This window comes from Haemaphysalis longicornis, unplaced genomic scaffold (genome assembly GCF_048455015.1).
Source record: "Haemaphysalis longicornis isolate Haplotype H1 unplaced genomic scaffold, Haemaphysalis longicornis Haplotype H1 scaffold_10, whole genome shotgun sequence".
In the NCBI taxonomy this organism is placed as follows: Eukaryota; Metazoa; Arthropoda; class Arachnida; order Ixodida; family Ixodidae; genus Haemaphysalis; species Haemaphysalis longicornis.
The window spans coordinates 112,382,810-112,403,403 of record NW_027526204.1 but is presented as its reverse complement, the minus strand read 5'-3'; the positions used below and the strand labels follow the sequence as shown (position 1 = coordinate 112,403,403).

The window sequence follows — 20,594 nt, the reverse complement described above, 5'->3', positions numbered from 1 at the left end:
TAATAATTACTGATTTTTGGAGTAAGATTAAAGAAATTTGTAGGTCGCATTGCCGTATGCGATAAAGGGCACCCTCGATTTAACAGTCCTGGACAGTCCGCGGGCAGCCCGAGGACTGCGTTCGTACAGTTCATTGAAAAACATGAGAAACTCCAGCGCCGGATCGCGTCTCGGGCAGTCCGCGGACGATCCGGACTGATCGAACAGGCCCAATGTGAACCAACGTTGCTGTGGACTGTGAATCAGCGCGCCAGCCACAAGCTGTACAAATTTTTTGACTGGAAAACAGTGACACTCTTGCATCCTCAGCTCAGTCCTCACCCTAACACTTAAATTTTTATAGTAAAAATTCTCGCCGATGTTACCATCTTGCAACAAAACAGTGGTGTAAACGCTATTTTGCGTGCGGCGTGTGTAGCGATCACTGCATTACGAGAGGTTTGTCCGGTCAATTCTCGGCAATTCTATTGCCCGTGGACCTCAAGCACAACGCTTAACCTGCTGACAGAGTGGAAAAGTGGACTCGAAGAGGCAGTGCGTACTGCGGACTTCCGTCTACACCTGTGTCACCGGGATGCCGGACTCGTGTTGCGCGGTCGGCTGTTCAGAGCGCCGTAACAACGGACGCGGTGTAAGCTTTTTCCGCTTCCCGTCCGAGACGCACCAGCGCCAGCGACGAAGGAAGTGGATTGCGGCTTTGCGCCGCACAAACGAGGACGGTACGCCGTGGGAGCCGTTCCATAACGCGCGCCTCTGCAGCGAGCATTTCTACACTGGTGGGTGAAGTCGTAATGACGTAGCGAATCAATTCGTGGCAAAGGGATGATGATGACAATGATGTTTCTGCGGTTATACCCTTTACAACAGGCTGGTGAGAGCTCTCAACCCTAACTGAAGAAAAAAGAATAAGAACAAGTAGGGCAGGAAATAATCAACGCTTGCACTCTACACCGAGAGTTCAGGATGCATGAAAGTCCAGCGGCTAAAGAACTGAAACCCATCGTCATAGTCCTACTCAGTGGCATGTGTTTGTCCCGTACAGGTACACGTACCAGCACCCTCATTGCTATCGGTCGAGGGTCGCCCTCTTCCACACTTCAACACAGCACTTTGCCAACGCCAGACCGCATATGTTCGCTGAACCGTCATCCTCAAACACTGCTGCAACGCGCTGCAGAGTGAAGTCTTTGTAACGCATGCTCTGACGCTACTGTACTGCGAATCGCTTGCTTAGGCCCTAGAAATAGCGCTACTGCTTTCAATTTATGGGGAGACGGGAAAGCGCTTATTCCATACAAAAGAAAGCCCTGTGATTGCAATATGTCACTGCATCAAATAGGTGCGACTGACATTTCGTTGTGAACTAAACTAGTACTGTTGTGCCCGAAACTAAGTGCCCCCCAATTGGTCCGGCTCCCAAAGCCAAGGTTTCGATCTCCGCTGCTTTTCAAATGCCCCCTAAAGTTGTTTGGAATTTGCCACCCTCGAAACAAGGCATCCCTGATTGGCTGGCTCTCGTGTTTGCTGCCAGCCATTTGGAGCACACGTTTTTGTGTCGTAAAAGGAATCCCAGCAAGAATCTAAAATTATACACAAAAGTTCTGCTTTGTAGCTAAAGCAGGAACAAAGGAGATTTAAAACAAAAAGGAGGTGTTTTAGAGCTCGTCCCATTAGCAAAGCTTTCCCCGCGTTGATGTCTTGCTGACTTTGATATAATGGGGTTCGCATTCAACATACACAACTGTTTTTTTGATAAAAAAACCCACGCTGTCCTTGCTTATCACACCAGCTACGTTGGTGTGGTAGTGTGTTCAGTTGCAACTAATCGCCTATGTTTGCGCAGTGAATTCTGCAAATCATATTACCCGCAAAAATAAGAATTGTTGTTTTGTTCGGTGTTGCGTCTGTGCGGTGAGTTGAATCACTTCTTCATGTGGGAAACACTTATGGTTGCTTCACTGCAGGACGGCCGGTCCGGCTGAGCACGCATCCTGACCATGTGCCATCAATTTTCTTCGACCGACCTCCGTGTGAAGAGACGGTTCGAATGCTGGCGCAAGCTGAGAAGAGGCTAGGTAAGCATACACGCGCACTGGGCAACACCAATGCTGCCTTTATAATATTGCCTCTCACATCACCCGTTCTCCGTTAAGCATGCAGCCTTATGTCGTTTCTCGGGCATGACCGGCATGCACCGAGAAAACACCTGCCGGAGGCTGGACAAACACGGTGAATTTTTTATAAATTCCACCAAGCAGCATTGCTAGCCGGGACACTGCCCGTGAAGGGAGCACACATGAAGGCTAGCTCGTGAAAAAAGGGCAGGAAAGAACGATAGGAAAGTGGCCGGTCGGCCATTTTTGGCTGGTGTGGTAGGCAGCGTTATACACCTGGCGTTGGAAATATACTTAAAATATTTTTGACATTGATTATTCAAGCTGTTAAGGGGGTAAGGTGACGAGAGGGTCTACGGCGGGTGGGCTGCCAGTTCTGCTACTCATTTGATGCTCCTGTTGATCAGCAGATGTTCAAGCATGCAAGCCTAATCTTGTGACCCTCGCTTGTGGCCTTTGGTAGATATCGCTGTCAATACCTTTGGGCAGCAGCTCTTAAGTTTGGCTTCATTCAAATCCCACTGTACTCGTGGCTAATCTCATATACGTTGTAAAAGAATTGAAAGTACATGTATAATGCTTGAAACAGTCAGCTGTAACTGTTGTGACCGTCCCTCAGAACATAAAATCATTGACGGTACATACATGCATGCTGCATGTTTATAGGTGGAAAGAAGCTGTAGAGTGGCAGCGCTATTTGTTCTAAAATATTTGTTCATTGTTGAAAGCATCCATAAGTTGCGTGAAGGCTTGTGGCAAGTATTGATTCACACTTGCTACCTTTGTGGTGCGTTGTTTGCTCACTGTGTGGAGAAGCTTAAAAGTGTGCCTTCGAACTATCGACCACTGATGCGTGATGAGCCAGCCTTGAGCAGCCTGTTTTGCCTCATCATAGCTAGTGACAAGCTTTAAAGGGGCCATGCAGACAAAACGCAAGTTTGGTTCATTCGAAAGATTGCCTCGTTAGAATCATACTGACGCCATTTTTAATGCACACTTTGCTCAAATAAGCTACGTAATTAGGAAAAAAGGGAATGGCCATGTGACCCACCAGCTAATTTCCCACAACAGAACCTATGATGTCATACGTGCCAGCTGTGCGATTGGCTGAGGCCAGCAAAAGCAAACTAGGTGGGGCTTATGAGCTTGCAGAACAAACTATTTGCACTTACATTTAGGGCACATTCTTTTTATAGCAGTAAGAATGGTGGGGTAAACAATGGAAGTTACGAAAATGCATGTAAACATAGAAGTACCAATGCGTACTGGTACTGGGCGCACTATGCGTGTTTTAGCTGCATCACTCCGCCGCTTTGGGGTTGTCTCAGATGACACTGGCCGAATGGCGTGAGCGACGATGTCTTACATGACCGTATTTGTCAAGTGAACACCACGTTTCATGAAACAATTATTTTCTGCCTGAACAAAAACAATCCAGGTATAAATGCGGTCAAAAACAAAGTAGGCATAAAATGGCCTGCTGTGATATGGTGGCGCTGTCTAGGTTGACTAACAGTAAACGAGCCTCCGCAACGCACCAAGTTTAGCTTGAAGGCTGTCATTGGAAATGTCGTGAAAATACATGATTTGGCAGGAGAATCAAAATTTTAGCTTAAACTGATTAATTTGTCAGCGAATAAAGCATTGTTTGCTTCCGGACAAGCACTGGGGGCACTAAAACATGAAGTTGTTTGAATAAAGCAAACTTGCATTTTGTCTGCATGGCCCCTTGAAACATTGAAGTACCAGAATAACTGTGCTGTGCGCCGCAGGGGAGGACCAAGCGTTGGACCTACGACAGGAACCAAGCGATGGATGTCCATCGCCTGTGCACGCTCTTCCAGGTAGGACGATCCTGAAACTGCTCACCCGAGCTCAGAAATGGCAGCCTAACCGTAATCTATCCAGATATGCAGTAGTTATGCTCAACTCGGTGTCCGGTGCGCCTCAACTAAGACGATCGACTCCATAACTGAGTTGGTTATTTAGCAGTGGTAATAATGGATGGAAATGCACTTGGAAAGGACCAGAATGGCGACCAAAACGCCCAAACTGTGTACGTCTTTGCATCCGTGCGCTGTTGTCGTGCATCACCACTCCTCAAAACACCGAGTGATTCCTACATTCTGCTTTGACAAGGTTACCTCACCTGTCATGCCTTAATTAATATCTCCATGCTGTGATCTGGCTCTTGGCTCTTAGTCTTTCTACTGCATGTGTCCACACATCTGCCCGGTATGATTATGTTGAAATCCTTTAGAAGTCCCTCAGTTCTTGCAGATTCAGCTAAGTCCTCTTCCCTTTCTATGCGACAGCGTTACACTACTTGTCGACGTTGTCATGTAACAATGCATGTGTTGCCTTTGTGCAAATTGGTCATTAGCCTGTCTGCTACCTTTCTTATATTGGTTGTTGTGCTGCTTGGAGGAAAAGCAAGGCTTGTGCTTGCTTTTCATTGAGACGTCGAAAATATAAATTACCCTGCATCAAACTTTCAAAATGTTACTAGAAAAGATGTTTTTTTACGTTGGAAAGGGTGCCAGAAAATGCTCTTACTTCAGCTCCACGGTTGCAGTGTGTGTTTGTACATGCTTCCATCACCTTTGTCAGTGATTGGTGTCCCACAGGTGCTTCCAAGAAAGGAATCAGCCATGCAGAACCATCATGTTTTAGTATGGAGTGCAACAGGGTTTCTTGACATTTTGCAAGAGGGGGTGGGGATATTTGTCCATGGCATGCGTGCACTCTTTTATAACTAGGCACTGGTGGATGGTTTGATCCCATAATAGTATAGTGGTTGGCAGCGTGGCCGAGGCTTTTTGCCTAGGAGTGACCGCTGGGGTTGTACCATGCACAAGGTTGCGTCCTATCCCCGCCCCTGTTCCTTTCCTGTTTCCCCAAACGAATACATCGGACGGGGTAAACTAATTGGCCTACCAGCCTTCATAGGTGACATGAAAACAGGGAATCAGGGGGAGGGCTTTGCTGGATTATTAATGCAAGGATTAGATTTTTGGCATTGACTGATAAATATGAAAAATTTCCTGCCGATTATAAAGTGAGGAATTCAGTCTGTATGGAATGGAGCTGAGTTTAAAGGCTAGTTATTGCCAATTACAGCAGCAGAAGGCGAGCCATCAGCACATAAAGCATGGCCACAATCTGAACAAGTCATGTAACGCGAGCTAGTTGATGCATGTTGCTACAAGAAAAAAAAAAAAGAGTGCTACTAAACAGGACGAATGAAAGATGTTGTGCATCTCGTTCTTAAATCTGAATCCTGGTTCCAAGCTGTGTTGCAACACTTGTGTGTCCTGCTGTTTATTCCAACAAGGGCACTGGGGGCTGACAAATTATTTGCAGGGTATGTGTTCTACACTGCGCTAAAAAAGTCTAGCATGTGTGTGTGTGTGGGGGGGTTTACCTTTGGGGATGATCGGATTCTTGGATGCGTCATTAACGTTGTTTCAGCTTCTGATGTCCCCTGTCAACGGGTGGTAAAGCAGCTTTCATACGCAGAAGAAGAATCGGATAAAACACGGAAAGATCCTCTGTGCAGGTATCCTTCCTGGGCAGCATTTATGATAACAGTGTTTCACTGTTATGTGCAGTTGTCTGTCCCATGCAAATGCTGTGAGCACAGCAATGCAGAAGGGTCAGAGCAGTGAGAGAAAAGCTTCCAATAAGATGCCACATTTTGTTTCCGGAAGTGAGCACCACTAGTAGGTACCCAATGAATTCTCGAAACATGAATGCGAAGAAAGCCTAATCCCCATCTACGTACTGTCGATAAGTGTGCAAGTCGTGACAAGAAATGATGCTGGAAGGCAGTTGCTTTAACATTTATGCTAGAATAGAGAATGCTCTTCATCTCTCTCTAATGTGCATAGTGGGGCAATGAGCACGCATTTGTGAACTTCAGCAGTTAATTAAAGGTAAGCTTGAAGCTGTGCATTTATGTGCTGAAATGGTAGCCGGAAGGGCCTGTATCAAGGTATAGAATTTTTTGTTTTTTTTCTCACCTTTTTAGCTGTCACTAACATTCACCTTGCCGCCTTCCTTTCCTCCCGAGCTCTTAATTGTAATTCTTGTTTGCAAATGCAGGCTGCGAAGTGCATCGCAAGCAGGATGTGGAGGAAGAAGAGGATGGGGAGGCAAGTTTGAACGACGGTAAGGGGCCTTTTCGCTTGTTTGTAAATGAAAGTCTGCTGTGCCTACCTACCACTAACACATACATGTACACATATACAGCAGTTAGCTGTGAAAGTTGGAGATTATTAGTGGGATCAGCGATGGTACTGGTGCACAGTGGCGGGAGACTTCATTTGATGTGTATTTTTGACACCTCCTTCGAGACGGCTGTACCTAACAAGCGAGTTTCTCAAGGGGTGTGCATACAGGGGCGGGGCTTGATGGTCGACTTTGCCTGGACACTTTGATACCAAGATGGCGTTAGAAAGACCCGTCTTGATTGGCTTCCTTTCTTTGCGACAAAAGTGGGAATCAATGACGAGAGATTGGGCGGGTTGTGATGTGTGTACTTTAGGTCATAATGCTTGAAACAGCAAGCTGGAACTGTTATTGCTATTGTTGAAAGCAGGGAAGACTCCACACAGCGCTCTATCCTTCCAAACGTTTCGTAGCTACCACTTTTTCTGTCACGCAACGTGCTATCCACATCGTGTTTCTCTTTCTTTAACCATCCCAAATTGACTGGAAGTTCCGTGCATTCTCTTTTGGGGATTTCACGTTTTCCCATGCCTGCAGTTTTTGTGTCTCCCTCTAATAGGCCTCTAACATCGCCTGTTGCCTTTTCGTTGGACGTGTCATTAATTTGTATGGTGTCTGATTTGCACACCTCTGATGGGTTGACTGGTTGGCCCAAGGCACCAGCTCCTTCAATACAGGCTAACAACAAGGCTCTCACACTGCTGGTTGTGACGCGGAGATTATTTTCTTCTGCGTACGGTCCCTGAAGAACCCAGCCAACTAAGGTCTCAACAGGACAAAGGTTATCGTTGAAGCTCTCGATACGTTCACTTACAAGCCTTCAAGTAGTGGTCCGAACCCCCAACACACTTATTGTCGGTGTTTAAAATATAAAGTTGGATCTTCAGGTTCGTTGGCTGCAGGTGAGTTGAGGTCACGAAGCACTTTACAGGGCGGGTTTCCAGAGGTGGGCCCTCGACAGTGCACAGTTCTGGCACTTTGAGAGCTTCCAGGGTAACTGCGCTTGATTAAAAGTGGCTACGGAGGGTCATCGCAACTTTACAGCACCGGTATGTTTGCGGACAGTTCAAGCTGCCAAACATGAATGCAGTCAGGACCTCTTTTGCAAGGGAGCTGTCGAGACTGGTCGCTGCGCACGAAAGTTTGTTGGCTGCTGGTGTCGAGGAGGGTTCTGACCAATGCACGACTGCACTCTCCATATGCCCACTCTGTGGCTGTTTGGACCAGCACCGATGAGGAGCAAGTGCTGCATGCAAGAGCCGTTGTTTTGTTGCGATCTCGTCACGAAAGTTCCTCACGATTGGCATCTCTGCCAAAGCGAGACACAGTTGGGCAGTTGGTTACCAATCTCTCCTTGACTGTGAGCTGACGTTGCACAGAGGTGTCACACTTAAGGCGCACGCTAGTACGGCAGTGGTGAGCTGTACGCCCTGTTTTAGTGCACCTGAAACAGCAGTGGTTCCTTGAAAGGCGCTGTCACTTTTCCTGTGTTTCAAAGGCAGCATGGCAATCCTGTGTTTTGTGCCCCGTACCATCGCATTTATCCTTGCCACAACGAATCCCTTGAACTCGGTGCAAACCTCGCTGTTAAAGTCTCGGGAAGACGGTAACTGAGGAGAGCTGCTTTTTGCGGTTGTCAAGATGGTGACGTCGTCGAGTTGGAATTCCATCGAAAGACTTGACTCTCATCCCTGCTCTCCACTGAACCCTCAAGAACGCCGTGATAGCCTTGACCTGGTCTTCTCGAGGCCTTGGCTTGGGGTGGTCGTCGTTGGCAATCTTCTTCATGTTCTGATGGTATAGAATGGCCACGTCTTTCACAGCGAGCGCATGAGGACATAATTCAGAATCACTAGTACGTAGTCTGAAGCCGGAACACCTAGGCTTGGGATGCGCTCAGTTGTAAATTGAATTTGCTCATAGAAGTTGTGGGGGCAATGACACTTGCGACGATGACTCCATTGGAGCGATGGCGAGTAGGCTGTTGATGTAGTCATCTACGAGCGGCTCCGTACGTCCACACCAGTCGGCAAGTACCTTCATGGCTTGAGTGTATTGAGGCGAATGCACCCAATGACATACTTTGCACCCGTGAGCAGGTAGGATCTAAAATGCCTAAATTTCGTGATGTCGTGGAGGTCTGGGTGATTGTGGATAGACGCCTCGAAATGTTCCAAAAAACCCTGCCATTTATGGCTCACCGGAAAAAGGGGAAACTTGTAGCGTTGGCATGACAACTCGTGATGTCAATGCATGCAAGCAGATGTGCGAAGGCCGGTTCGGAAGGGCTGCAGGGCACAGGCGTTCGAACATGATGCGCTCTGATTGAGCGGATTGGGGTTCTCCTGAAGTGCCGTCGTCAGCAACTGTTACATTGGGCACCCGACGATCATTCAAGGCCGAGTGCAGCCGAGCACGTTATTCCAAGGTGTCGGTAAAATCCTGTTCAAATTTGTCGCCTTCAACTGTTTCTCCAATCTTGTCATTCAGCTCTTTGAGGGAGACTCCCTTAACTGCTAGCGGGTCAATCGCCTTTCGAAAGTCATGCAGAGATGAGGACGGGGTTTGATAGAGCTTGGTTTGATAGAGCCTTTAGCAGCCTCTATCAGATCTGCAATGGATGCCTTGCTGACGGAGCAACCTGTCTTTGGTAGATCGCTACATGCTCGTTGTCTTCTGGGTTTTACGGCACCATAATGTTGAAGGCCAAAAAAAACTTGACGCAGCATGCTATCCTTCCGAACGTCTCGTGGCTAACCACTTTTTTTTTCTCATCACTGACATATGAACAGCGCTACCAAAATCGTCATTCTATTTCTTTCGCTATCCTAATTGTCTGGAAGTTCGGCGTATAGCCTTTCGGTGATTTAACAGCCATCACACACAATGCGGAAGGATCGAATGTACCAATACGCATACAGCTTGTTTAGAGGAATCATTAAAATTTTGGGCTTGTTCAGCTGCTTATGCTGGTGGGTTTGGTCAACTGCGAAAACATTTGTAAGCTGCACAAAGCAAGTAAGACTTCACCCCCTTGTTACAAAAGTGGGCCTCGAAACTATCAACCGGTGATGAGCCATTCACATCTTGTGACAAGCTCTGAATGCAAAAGTATTGTAGCAAGCGCTTTCCACAGACTGTTTTGTGTAGAATAACTGTGCTGTGCATTGCAGAACAAGAGGAAGCATTGGACCTGCGGCGAAAACCAAGCAATGGATGTCCATCGCCTGTGCGTGCTTTTCCAGGTAAGACAACCCTAATACTGCGTGTCCAAGCTCTGAAATGGGAGCCTAACTGTAAACTACTTAGGTGTGCAGTAATTATGCTCGACCCAATGCTCGTCATGCCTCGACTAAGATGTTCATCTCAAAAACGGGGTCGGCTATTCAACAGTTGTGATAACTCACAGAGTGCACTTTCAAGGGAAGTGGAATAGCGGGCAAGGTGCCCAAATTATGTCCACCTTTCTGCACGCTAATCTTGTGTCACCGCTGAGTTAATTCATTTCTGCCTTGGCATACTTACCCCCCCCCCCCCCCCCCCCCCCCCCCCCCCCCTGTCATGCCTTCCTGTATCAAATGGCAGTGCTTGCAGCTGTGGTGCTGGACCACGCCAATGCTTTGAATGAAGCTGGTTGTTGAAACACAGAAAGGGCGAGCAATGCTTAGAAAAACGAGCGCAGTGAAGAAAATGGGTTCTGATAAAATGCTGCATTTGCTTCTTGAACCGGATGCCAATAGGCGCCCACTGAATTCTCAAAACATTAAATGCCAAAAAGTCTTATCACCATCTACATACCGTTAAATTCGATAAATGTGTAAATTGTGGCAAGGATTGACGCTGTAAGGCAATTGCACTAAAGTATATACTGGGATATAGAACACCTTTCATCTCTCTCTAAGGTGCAAAGTGGTGCATAGGGCACATTATTGGGAACATCAGCAGTTAAAGGTAAGTTGGAAGCTGTGCATTTCCATGTTAAAATGGTAGCCAAACAAAAACGGGTTGTATCTAGTAATGAATATTTTCTTGCTCTTGTTAGTTGCTACTGAAGGTCACCTTGCAGCCTTGTTTTCCTTTGCAAGCTCTTGATTGTAACAGTTGTTTGCAAATGCGGGCTGCAAATAGGATTTAAAGCGGTATGTACAAGTAGCAAAAGGCGGGAAGCCAAGTTTGAGCAGGAGTAAGAAGCTTGTTCACTTGTTCTTGATTGAAATTTCAGCGACAAGTTGTTCCAGTCTCTTGACAACGAACAGGAGTTGTCACGAGGCATTCATTTCTGAATTTTTGTCATTTGGGAGATGCATAACAACTTCCGCGGTGTCTTTCCGTGCACGAGCACCCAACTGCTACGTGCTCCACAAAAATTAACGAAAAGCTACCAGCGGCTTCCTTCAACATTGTATTGCCAGAAACAGGCTTCGAACACGCAGTTAGTGAACCAGGTTGAAACAAAGGAATTATTGGCAATCCTGAGAGACGGAGTTAGTAGATGCCTGCAAACGTATTCCTTTGTTTGTGCCCAGTGCCTGTTTGTGTTGGTTAAGGAAACATTTGTCTTTGCATTTTGTTTTAAGTGCAGAGCACTTTAGGGGCTCGCCTTGTCGTCATAGCTCGCTGTAGCGCTCTTCGATGTCAAGTGACTGCTGGAATCAGGCGGCACAGTGAAATTACGGACCCAAGTAGAGCCGCACGGTGTAGCCGTCGTTGCGGCGCCCTACACAAGCATTGAAAAACAAGCAATTTAAATAGTCATAAGCGTTTGAAACTCGTTAACCGCTGGCACTTGTCATACATCTCCCTGTGTTTTAGCATAAAGAAAACTGCAGGTACATTTGAGGCATAATATACGTAATTACCCGGCAGCACCCGCATTCATTTAGTTAGGAATGCTCGTTGGGTTGGTTTTTAGGATACGATGGAAAGCGAAAAAAGGTGGCAGTGCAACGCCGGCGCGTGCGGGAGGAAAAGCGAGCGCAAAAAGAACAGAACTCCCACTGGCACAGTTTTAGGCAGGGGGCGTGCGTGCACTGCAAAGGTGGGAAATCTGAAATGCGTTGGACAAACCTTTATTGAATTCATCGGGAGAGGAATGACACAGGGTGGCGAAGAATGTGATCGGTGGTGAGAGTGAGCGGATAATGGCGCTGCAGCCCATTATGGCAAATCACTGCTCTGCACTTCTAACAGCTTTCCCGTTAAGTGGAACGGCTTTTTTTTTTTTTTTTTGATGGCACCTGTTTTACTCAATTTCTCATGCACGGCAGGGAAAATTGCTGTTCTTGGGGGGAGGTACCTACGCATTCTGCTTTTGTCTGTCTTTTGTAGTCAGCTGAAAATAAAGGAAGAAAACTACAAACACCTAGTGGATTGATCGAAAGCATTCTGAGGTAGGCCAGGTAGCTGCAATGGGGGTAAAAGAAACTGGCAAGAAAGGAATTGTGTGGCACGTGCCGCAAAGGTTCACTGCACATTAAAAAAAGAAATTTCCAATTGCACCATGTGTTACTGACATTGCTAGAAATTTTCTTTTCGCGTTCTCTTCCCAATTACAAGTGACAATTACAATTGTGGCTCAAATGACTCTGGTTGAAAACCCAACCGGCACTATGTATTCATATTTTTTTTTCTTTCAACCTTTTATTGCTGGATGTGTTCCCATTGACACTGGACAAACTCTTGGGATTGGAGGCTAGTGTTAAAAATGTTACATTTCCTTAATAACTGCTGTTTTGCACTGCAGATGGCAACAAAGCGTCTATGATGCTGTGACATGCCCGCTGGGGTAGGCGTCCCCTTCAACTTGTAGAGCAGTGGAAGGGATCGCGCATCACCCACGAAGATTTGTTCAGGTAAGAAGACTCCATAGTTGTGCATTTACTGCTGAGATGGTAGCCAGAGAAGCTTTTGAATGGTTGTCTACTTTTTGTTTTTTAAGTAGTTGTGACGACAAACTGGTGGGCTCTGTGGCTGTGCCATTGCACGGTCTAACCCGTTCATCTTCGCAATGCAGGCGCTCGCCCCCTATCATCGTTCAGTTGCCGGTTCCTGCTCTGCCGGCTGCCTTATTGGATGTTCCAGCGTACTGCGAGTGACTCAGCACCTGGAATGACGCCGTCCTTCTCATGCACGCTGCAAACGCTTCTGGATGTCCTGCTGCGCCGCCGGCAGATCACGGGATCACCAACGTCACCATCATATCACCGCCATCATCGACCAGCTCAGGGACAACAGGTATAAATTGTCAGCAACCACTGGTCAAGCGTTGTGGGCTCTGTGGCTGTGCCATCGCACGCTCCACTAGCCTGTTCGTCTTTGCAATGCAGGTTAGTGTACCACTGGGCCTCTCCACTAAAAAAAATAGCGATTATTTTTTGTTACAGCTACTGAGCCCACATTGCTGTTGCACCCTTGCCATCCAATGTGTAAATGTTGCTCATGCTCTCTTTATCAGTGGACCGTATTAGTTTCGTGCATTTTCTGGCTGTGTGCGTTGTTTGTACCGCCTTTCTAGTTGCCTGGTCACGCCTTGTGTTTTTCTACTTTTTTTTTCTCTCATTTTCTCCTTTAATATGTACCGCTGTCCTTTCTTTCCCTTTCATTTCCCATATCCCCTCCCCCCTTAGTAGGGTAGCCAACCGGACAGTATTCTGGTTAACCTCCCTGCCTTTCCTGTACTATTCCTTCCTTCCTTGCTTCTGTGTGGGGACGTGGAGTCCAACCCCGGCCGTAACTCTCTTCCTTACGACTCTCCGCCTAAAGACCCTCTCCCCGCTAACCTGATTCTTTCCGAATTGCAAAAGTAATCTGCAGGTTAGTCTTTGCTGCTCCCCGAAGTGCAGGGACTTAAAGCTGAGCTACTGACAACAAACAAAGCCATGGCTGATCTAACTAAGCGTATTACGGATCTTGAAGTTTACTACCAGGGTCTTGTAACTGTTGGGAAGGATATCGAAACAATTAATGGTAACACCGCAGAAATGGCCCGTCAAATCTGCGACATTGAGGCGCGGGTTGACGATGCTGTAAATCGTTCCAGAAGAAACAACGTCATCTTTTACGGCCTCCCTGACCCGAGCCCGTCTGAAAAATTTGCAGATTCCGAGGAAACGATTACTAACCACTGCCGCGACCATCTAAACTTGACTCTTGACCCTAAACTAATCGAACGTGCTCACCACATTGGTCGTCACCAGAACGATAATCAGCGGCCTGTAATAGCCAAGTTCACCTTCTTTAAAACCAAAGAGGAAATTCTCTCAAATGGATGTAAACTGAAAGGTACAAACTGCAGTATTGGGGAAGTTTCTTTCCGAATCCGTTCGCAAAGCCTGGAAAAACCCTGGCTCATTTGCCCCTACCAAATCAGAACCCTTCTCTCTGCGGTACAAGACATGGTATCTTCGTAAAAAAAAGATACATTTTCGTCGACGAAACATCCCAAACTGTAAACGAAATTTCACAGCAATCGCCTCGCTATCCAACAAAAACTAAACGTGTTAATGTTACAACGTCCCAAACTAGTCTTTCCTTCTCCGTAAGCTTCACTAATATACGTAGCTTCCTCCTAAAAAAAGTCGAGGCAGTATCAAATTTTGTGTATCGATATCGGACAGCAACATACTAGTTCTGACAGAAACAGGGTTGACGGATTACGTCATAGATAGTGAGGTTCTAGCCGAATGGTTAGATTTTGTTGTTTTCCGGAAGGATAGAAAACAATCACGTGGCGGGGGCGGACTCGTTGCTTTCCATGAGCAGTTATCCTGTTTAATGATAAATGTTCACTCTGAGTTCGAAATTCTATGGTTAATCTGCCACGCTATGCCGGAGACAGTTCTGCTAGGTGTCTGCTATCGGCCAGCTGACAATAGCCCAGATTTTGCACAAGATTTAAACGATATACTCAACCAGTTAGCTACTAAATATTGTACCGCGCATATCCTACTTTTTGGAGACTTCCAATTTTTCCGACATCGATTGGAATGACGCCAACCAATCAATAACAGGGCATTCCAGAGCAAACGAATTCATTATAACGTCTGCCTAAATTTTAACTTGACACAGCTAATTACAGAATGTACATGCATTTCTGATGAAACGTCTAGTATTCTGGACCTGATACGGACAACTAAACCTGAAAGCTTATCATATATTACACACGTTCCTGAGATTAGTGACCACAAAGTTATTAATACTGTTTTTGAATTCATCCCGGGACTGCACAAATCATGCAGTAAAACTATACGGCTATACGATAAGGGGAATTACAATGCAGTAGTCACTGAACTCGAAGCATTCCTACCTCATTTTGAAACTACCTTGAATGAAGGATCAGTGAACGATAACTGGTTAATTTTCGAAGAAAAAATTGAGGAGCTAACAAACAAATTTGTTCCCAGTGCTACCTTACATTCTAATCGCCAAAAACCATGGTTTTCCAAACTTTTAAAGCAGCTTGAAAATAAGAAAAGTAACTTTTTCGTGTAGCTAAACGCGCAGCAACTGCCAGTGCATGGGATAGGTACAAAGAAGCCGAAACCTTTTATTGTAACACCATTCGAACCTCAAAAAGAACCTTTTTCTACACTGATCTTCCAAAAATTTTAATGAATAACCCTATACTCGGTGACAACTTCAGAACGGCACCGGAAGTTGCCGCTGTGCCTTATCACCGTAGCCGGGTGTTTCTCCGCACGGCGCAAGTAGGGCATTACTGGGAATATTTTGAACATGGCGTGAGCTGTTCCCGTGTTTTTTGCACTTAATGTGCTTATAAACGACTCCAGTGACGACAAACAAACTGTGTGAGACAAGGCAGACGATATCATGCATTCATAGCAAACCCCTTTCAAAACGCTCGCGCACTGACTTCACGGGTCCGGCGCTTTGGCGGAGTGATACACTACATGAGGTGGTGCCGTTCTTGAGTTGTAACCGAGTATAGGAAGTTTTGGGAGGTGATTAACCCTAAGAAAATGCAGGGTATTATTTTGAATAATGCTTCGGGTGGGGAAGTTAGCCATTCTGAATGCGCCGAATTATTCAACGCAGCCTTTGCTTTCGTATTCACAAACGAAACTAACTGTCCCCTACCGATTTTTCCATATAGCATCGTCTCTCTAATGTATTAATTTCATCGCTGTCAGAATAATACCCTTAATCGACGAACTAAAACTCTCTTCTTGAGCGGAATCAGACGATATTAACTCAAAATTTCTGAAATATACCAAACAGATATCTGCTGTTTATTTGTCACTGTTTTTCTGTCAGTCATTATCCACAGGTAACCTACCAATCAATTAAAATATAGGAAAGGTCATTCCAGTCTTCAATAGATCATGTCCGCTCAATTATCGCCCCATTTCCTTAACAGGCGTGCCTTGCAAGCTCATGGAACACGTCATTTACACCGAAATCATGCACTTCTTGGACACTAATAACTTCTTTCATCCTGCACAGCACAGATTAGGAAAAAATTTTCGTGTGAGACTCAACTTGTCCTTTTTGTTCCTGACCTGCACACTAACCTGGACAATAATATACACACTGACGCCATCTTTCTTGATTTTGCAAAAGCATTCGACCAAGTACCGCACAACCGTCTGATGTTAAAACTTTCAAAATTAAACCTAGACCCTAAAATTTTTACCTGGATCCGAGAATTTCCGACTAATCGTTCCAAATTTGTTACTGTTATGGCCATAACTCTTACCCTCTGGCAGTAACATCAGGCGTTCCGCAAGGACCTGTTCTCGGCCCCTTATTATTCCTAATATATACATCAACGATCTACCTCTCCATGTATCCAGCAATATTCGTATGTTTGCAGACGATTGTGTACTATACCGTACCGTTACTAACACATCAGCTCAAGTTGCATTGCAAGATGATATTAACAATGTGCTGGACTGGTGCAATCATTGGCTTATGACACTAAGCTCTAATAAACGCAAGTCCCTTTCTTGTCACCATTGCCGCAGCCCCCTCATCTATTCTTATCAAATTGGCAACGTTCCCTTGGAAAACGTCATCATTTATAAGTACTTTGAAGCCCCTTTAAGCAACGATTTAACATGGGGCGCACATATTACCTACATCATATCATCAGCTGACAGATCACTTGGTTTCTTAAAACTGCACCTACGTCATGCACCCTTGCATGTAAAACTGTTACCCTAAAAATCTTTAATTTGCACCCAACTTGAATATGACATCGCCTATCTGGAGCCCTCATCAAGCATACTTAACCGACGCACTGGAATCAGTCCAGACCCGAGCAGCTAGGTTCATTCATTCCTCATATTCGCACAACGGGAGTGTTGCATCCCTTAAACAAGAATCTGCTCTTTTAAACCTTAACATTCGTCAGCAAATTGCCAGCCTCATTTTGCTCCGCAAGTCCTATCACAGTACACTCGGTCACCCACCCTATATCTTTCCTCCCGCCTGCATATCTCGCCACACCACTCGTTCTTTTCATGTCGCCCGGCCACGTGCCCGTACCGCGACATTTGCCGCCTCCTTCTTTTTTCGAGCAGCCTCCGAGTGGAATGGCCTTTCAGCTGATCTTGTCACCATAGTGTGCCACTCAACACTTACACAAAATGTCACTCGCTTCCTTTCACTTTGAATACTCAAGCGTGTTAGTTTTTGTACCCCTGGTTCTCGCTTGTCTTTTTTGTTTTTCTTTCTGCAATGTGTTACGCCTGTTTATATTTATTACCATCCTGCATATGTATTCCTTTTCTTTCTGTAGTGGTCACCCCTGTTCGTATTTGTACCCATCCTGCATATGTATTGCATTTGTTGTATCTGTTTCCCACCCCTAGAGGGGGTCTTTAAGGTAATAAAGTGATGTGATGTGATGTGATGCACCAGTTTGGTTAGTTAAAAAGACTGCTCTGTCCCGTTAACAATGATACGAATGCAATTGCAAACTTAAGCAAATAATCTAGATGTTAGGCAAAATAGGTTATGCAGAGGCGACTCTCTCCAGCCAGTTTCCCGCGATTTCTTTATGACATCACAGAATCTTGTTTTTGTGATTGCCGGCTGACAACCAAAGCCACCGGCAAGAAACCTGACTGGGCGATTGTAGGTGGGCCTCTAGTTGTGTTTGATCCCATCACTTGAATGCTAACAAGCAGTTACCACACTTATACCAGTTTTATTGCTTGCCCATATTATGTCACTTTTGCCCATATCACATTACTGTAGCACAAAATTTGAAGGTTTGTCAATATTGCTTGCTTTTTTGCTTTCGCCTAAGAAAGTGTCTTTCGTGGGTGGAATGAACCTGAGTGAGTTACCAAAGGCTGGTTCTTTCAAATGGAGCAAAGTTGTGTTTTGTCTTAAGGGCTGGCCTGGTTTAGGTTGAGTTGGGTTGGGTTAGGTTAGGTTAGGTTAGGTTGGGTTGTCAAATATTAGGCACACTTTGTTTATAAATACAGCGCGAAGTCTATAACGAACCTTCCCTGGCAGCACCTGCCAAAGTCTGAGGCTGTTGAATGGGAGTCTTCATCAGAATTAAAATCTGAATAATCCACATTGTTGCTGAAGTCATCGCTGCGGCTGGGGTAAAAAAAATCAGCAGCAGCAGTGGCCGGAGTCCCTGAAACCGCTATCTGCCTTTGCCGAGCACGCAGTGAAAGAGGATGCCATTTTCGCCCAACTCGCTGCTACGTTGGGCTCAAATTCCACTCGCACCGCCGCCTACCCATGCGAAATGTAAACAAACGGCAACGAAGCTGAAAAACGTGTTTCCAATTAACACGCCAGGTGGCTTCAGTTGTCCGAATAGTGCTGTTTTTAGTTTTTGCGGGAGGTTTGAAAATCATCGTTCACCCGTGAACGATGGCCTATGGCACACTCGGGAAAGAGTTGAAACATGACATGTCAAACGGGCTGAGTAACCTCCTTTGGCGGAGCACAAACACAAACTGCCGGCTCATCACAAAGCGAGCCTCTTCATAGTCTGCACTGCAATCGTCAAAACAAGAGTCGGCAGGTTTTGAAGCACAGTTAAAGTCAGACACCACGTCAGAGTCAGGCTCAGACAAAGTCAGAGTCAGACACCATGAACAGCCGCCGCGTTGAGCCCACCCATGCGCAAGAGAACGGCCGCACTGCAATCTCGATGCTGCATGAGCACCGTGGTTTGTGCTGTCTTACAGGACTCTGTTCTCTAAGGAGGCCTCACAAGACCTCTGAGTCTCCAGTGGCGAGCCGCGTTTTGCGCCATTGTAGCTTACGCATAACGTCAACACACACGCCGCAGTCGGTTCATAATAGCATGTAGTGGGTCCACAAATTCTATGCTGCAAATCTCAAATGACAAAGCTTCATTTGCACGGTAAGCTGGTAATGGGGGTGTAGCTTGCGCTAGAAGTTCCATGTTGCATCTGTCGCAAACAATGCATTTTTTCAGAATTTTCTCCACCACCAGATGTCCTCGCAGTACCCCAAATCTTGTGCGTAGTTGTGACAGTGTGTCACCGACACGTTTATGTAGCACTAGGTGGTGAACGTGACTCACCAAAAATAATGTGTTCTACTGACCTCCAACAGACAGCGCTATCAGATGTTGGTTGGGTGGCTTGGTGTACTGTAGTCGTCCTTTGTGCTAAAACACCCCTTCATCATCTAAATGCGCTTCCATCCCACGCAGTGAAAACATGTCTCTTTTGTTCTTTATCCTGCTTGGGCCTATGTCAGAAATAATTTCCTGTGCTTTCGTTGTACAGTAGATTTTTTTGCCTGGATTATCTCAGTTTACTGCAGCAACGCACTTCGGATATTTGTTCTCAGACAAATCCAAAAATTAAAGCAGTGACATGTTGCAGCTGGTAGCAGGTTTTGGCAGGCGTGCTCATTGATAGATGTGTGATCATTTATTCTAACTATGCACCTTCACAGCTGTGGCTTCATTCCAGCTCCACGCACTTTCTTTAGCCCAAACGACTCCGGTGTTTGTCGTCGTCTGATGAAGGCTGATGGGATAGACATGTGCACTGGAGTTTTCCCACATCTGAACAACTCGTGGGCAACCCAGAGCAATACTGTTCATTGACGTCCCAGTGCCCCACTAGCATGCACACAACCACACATGTCACTTCTGTTCATTCCTTTCCTCTACTACTATTTTTTTTTTTTTACTGAGCTACTATCTTTTCCCCATTCTCTTTCATGCAGAGTAGCGTGTCGACGAACGCATGTTGGCGAAGCTCTCTGCATTTTCTTCTTCAGTAAAGAGCTTCTCTCTCTCTCTCTCTCTCTCTCTCTCTCTCTCTCTCTCTCTCTCTCTCTCTCTCTCTCTCTCTCATGTTGGCGAAGCTCTCTGCATTTTCTTATTCAATAAAGAGCTTCTCTCTCTCTCTCTCTCTCTCTCTCTCTCTCTCTCTCTCTCTCTCTCTCTCTCTTTCTCATGTTGGCGAAGCTCTCTGCATTTTCTTATTCAATAAAGAGCTTCTCTCTCTCTCTCTCTCTCTCTCTCTCTCTCTCTCTCTCTCTCTTTCTCATGTTGGCGAAGCTCTCTGCATTTTCTTATTCAATAAAGAGCTTCTCTCTCTCTCTCTCTCTCTCTCTCTCTCTCTCTCTCTCTCTTTCTCATGTTGGCGAAGCTCTCTGCATTTTCTTATTCAATAAAGAGCTTCTCTCTCTCTCTCTCTCTCTCTCTCTCTCTCTCTCTCTCTCCCTCTCTCTCTCTTTCTCATGTTGGCGAAGCTCTCTGCATTTTCTTATTCAATAAAGAGCTTCTCTCTCTCTCTCTCTCTCTCTCTCTCTCTCTCTCTCTCTCTCTCTCTCTCTCTCTCTTTCTCATGTTGGCGAAGCTCTCTGCATTTTCTTATTCAATAAAGAGCTTCTCTCTCTCTCTCTCTCTCTCTCTCTCTCTCTCTTTCTCATGTTGGCGAAGCTCTCTGCATTTTCTTCTTCAGTAAAGAGCTTCTCTCTCTCTCTCTCTCTCTCGAGCTTCACTTCATGAACGCAGGTTGACCGGGGAGCAACGGAGGGATTCCCACCAAAGAGTGCACCGGTCAGTCAGTTCATGACCACAGCACTGTGGTACAGCTGAGGGGGATGCAACGGAGCTGAATGGACACAAACCTTGTGTGAGCCAGTGCACCGTCACAGCTGTAAATCACACCCACTTGTGGAGCCAAGCCAAAACTGCATGTGGTGAACACTGAGGAACAGTGAATCATAGGCTGCTTGAAGTGAACCCCTGCGCAATCTGCGTTTGTAAGCATA

General features: G+C 45.9%; 1 protein-coding gene and 1 pseudogene across 1 annotated transcript in view; both read left to right on the top strand.

Annotated features, from left to right (window-relative positions):
* Positions 1–20,594, top strand: part of LOC144160031 (uncharacterized) — a 186,416-nt gene that overhangs the window by 156,038 nt on the left and 9,784 nt on the right. The window contains exons 4-9 of the mRNA XM_077691651.1: positions 1,965–2,075; positions 3,887–3,958; positions 6,219–6,284; positions 9,518–9,589; positions 12,088–12,196; positions 12,358–12,578. Of these exons, the coding sequence (XP_077547777.1) occupies positions 1,965–2,075; positions 3,887–3,958; positions 6,219–6,284; positions 9,518–9,589; positions 12,088–12,116 (350 nt within the window). The 3' untranslated portion in view covers positions 12,117–12,196; positions 12,358–12,578. The remainder of the gene's footprint in view (positions 1–1,964; positions 2,076–3,886; positions 3,959–6,218; positions 6,285–9,517; positions 9,590–12,087; positions 12,197–12,357; positions 12,579–20,594) is intronic.
* Positions 12,118–17,562, top strand: LOC144160030 (uncharacterized; annotated as a pseudogene).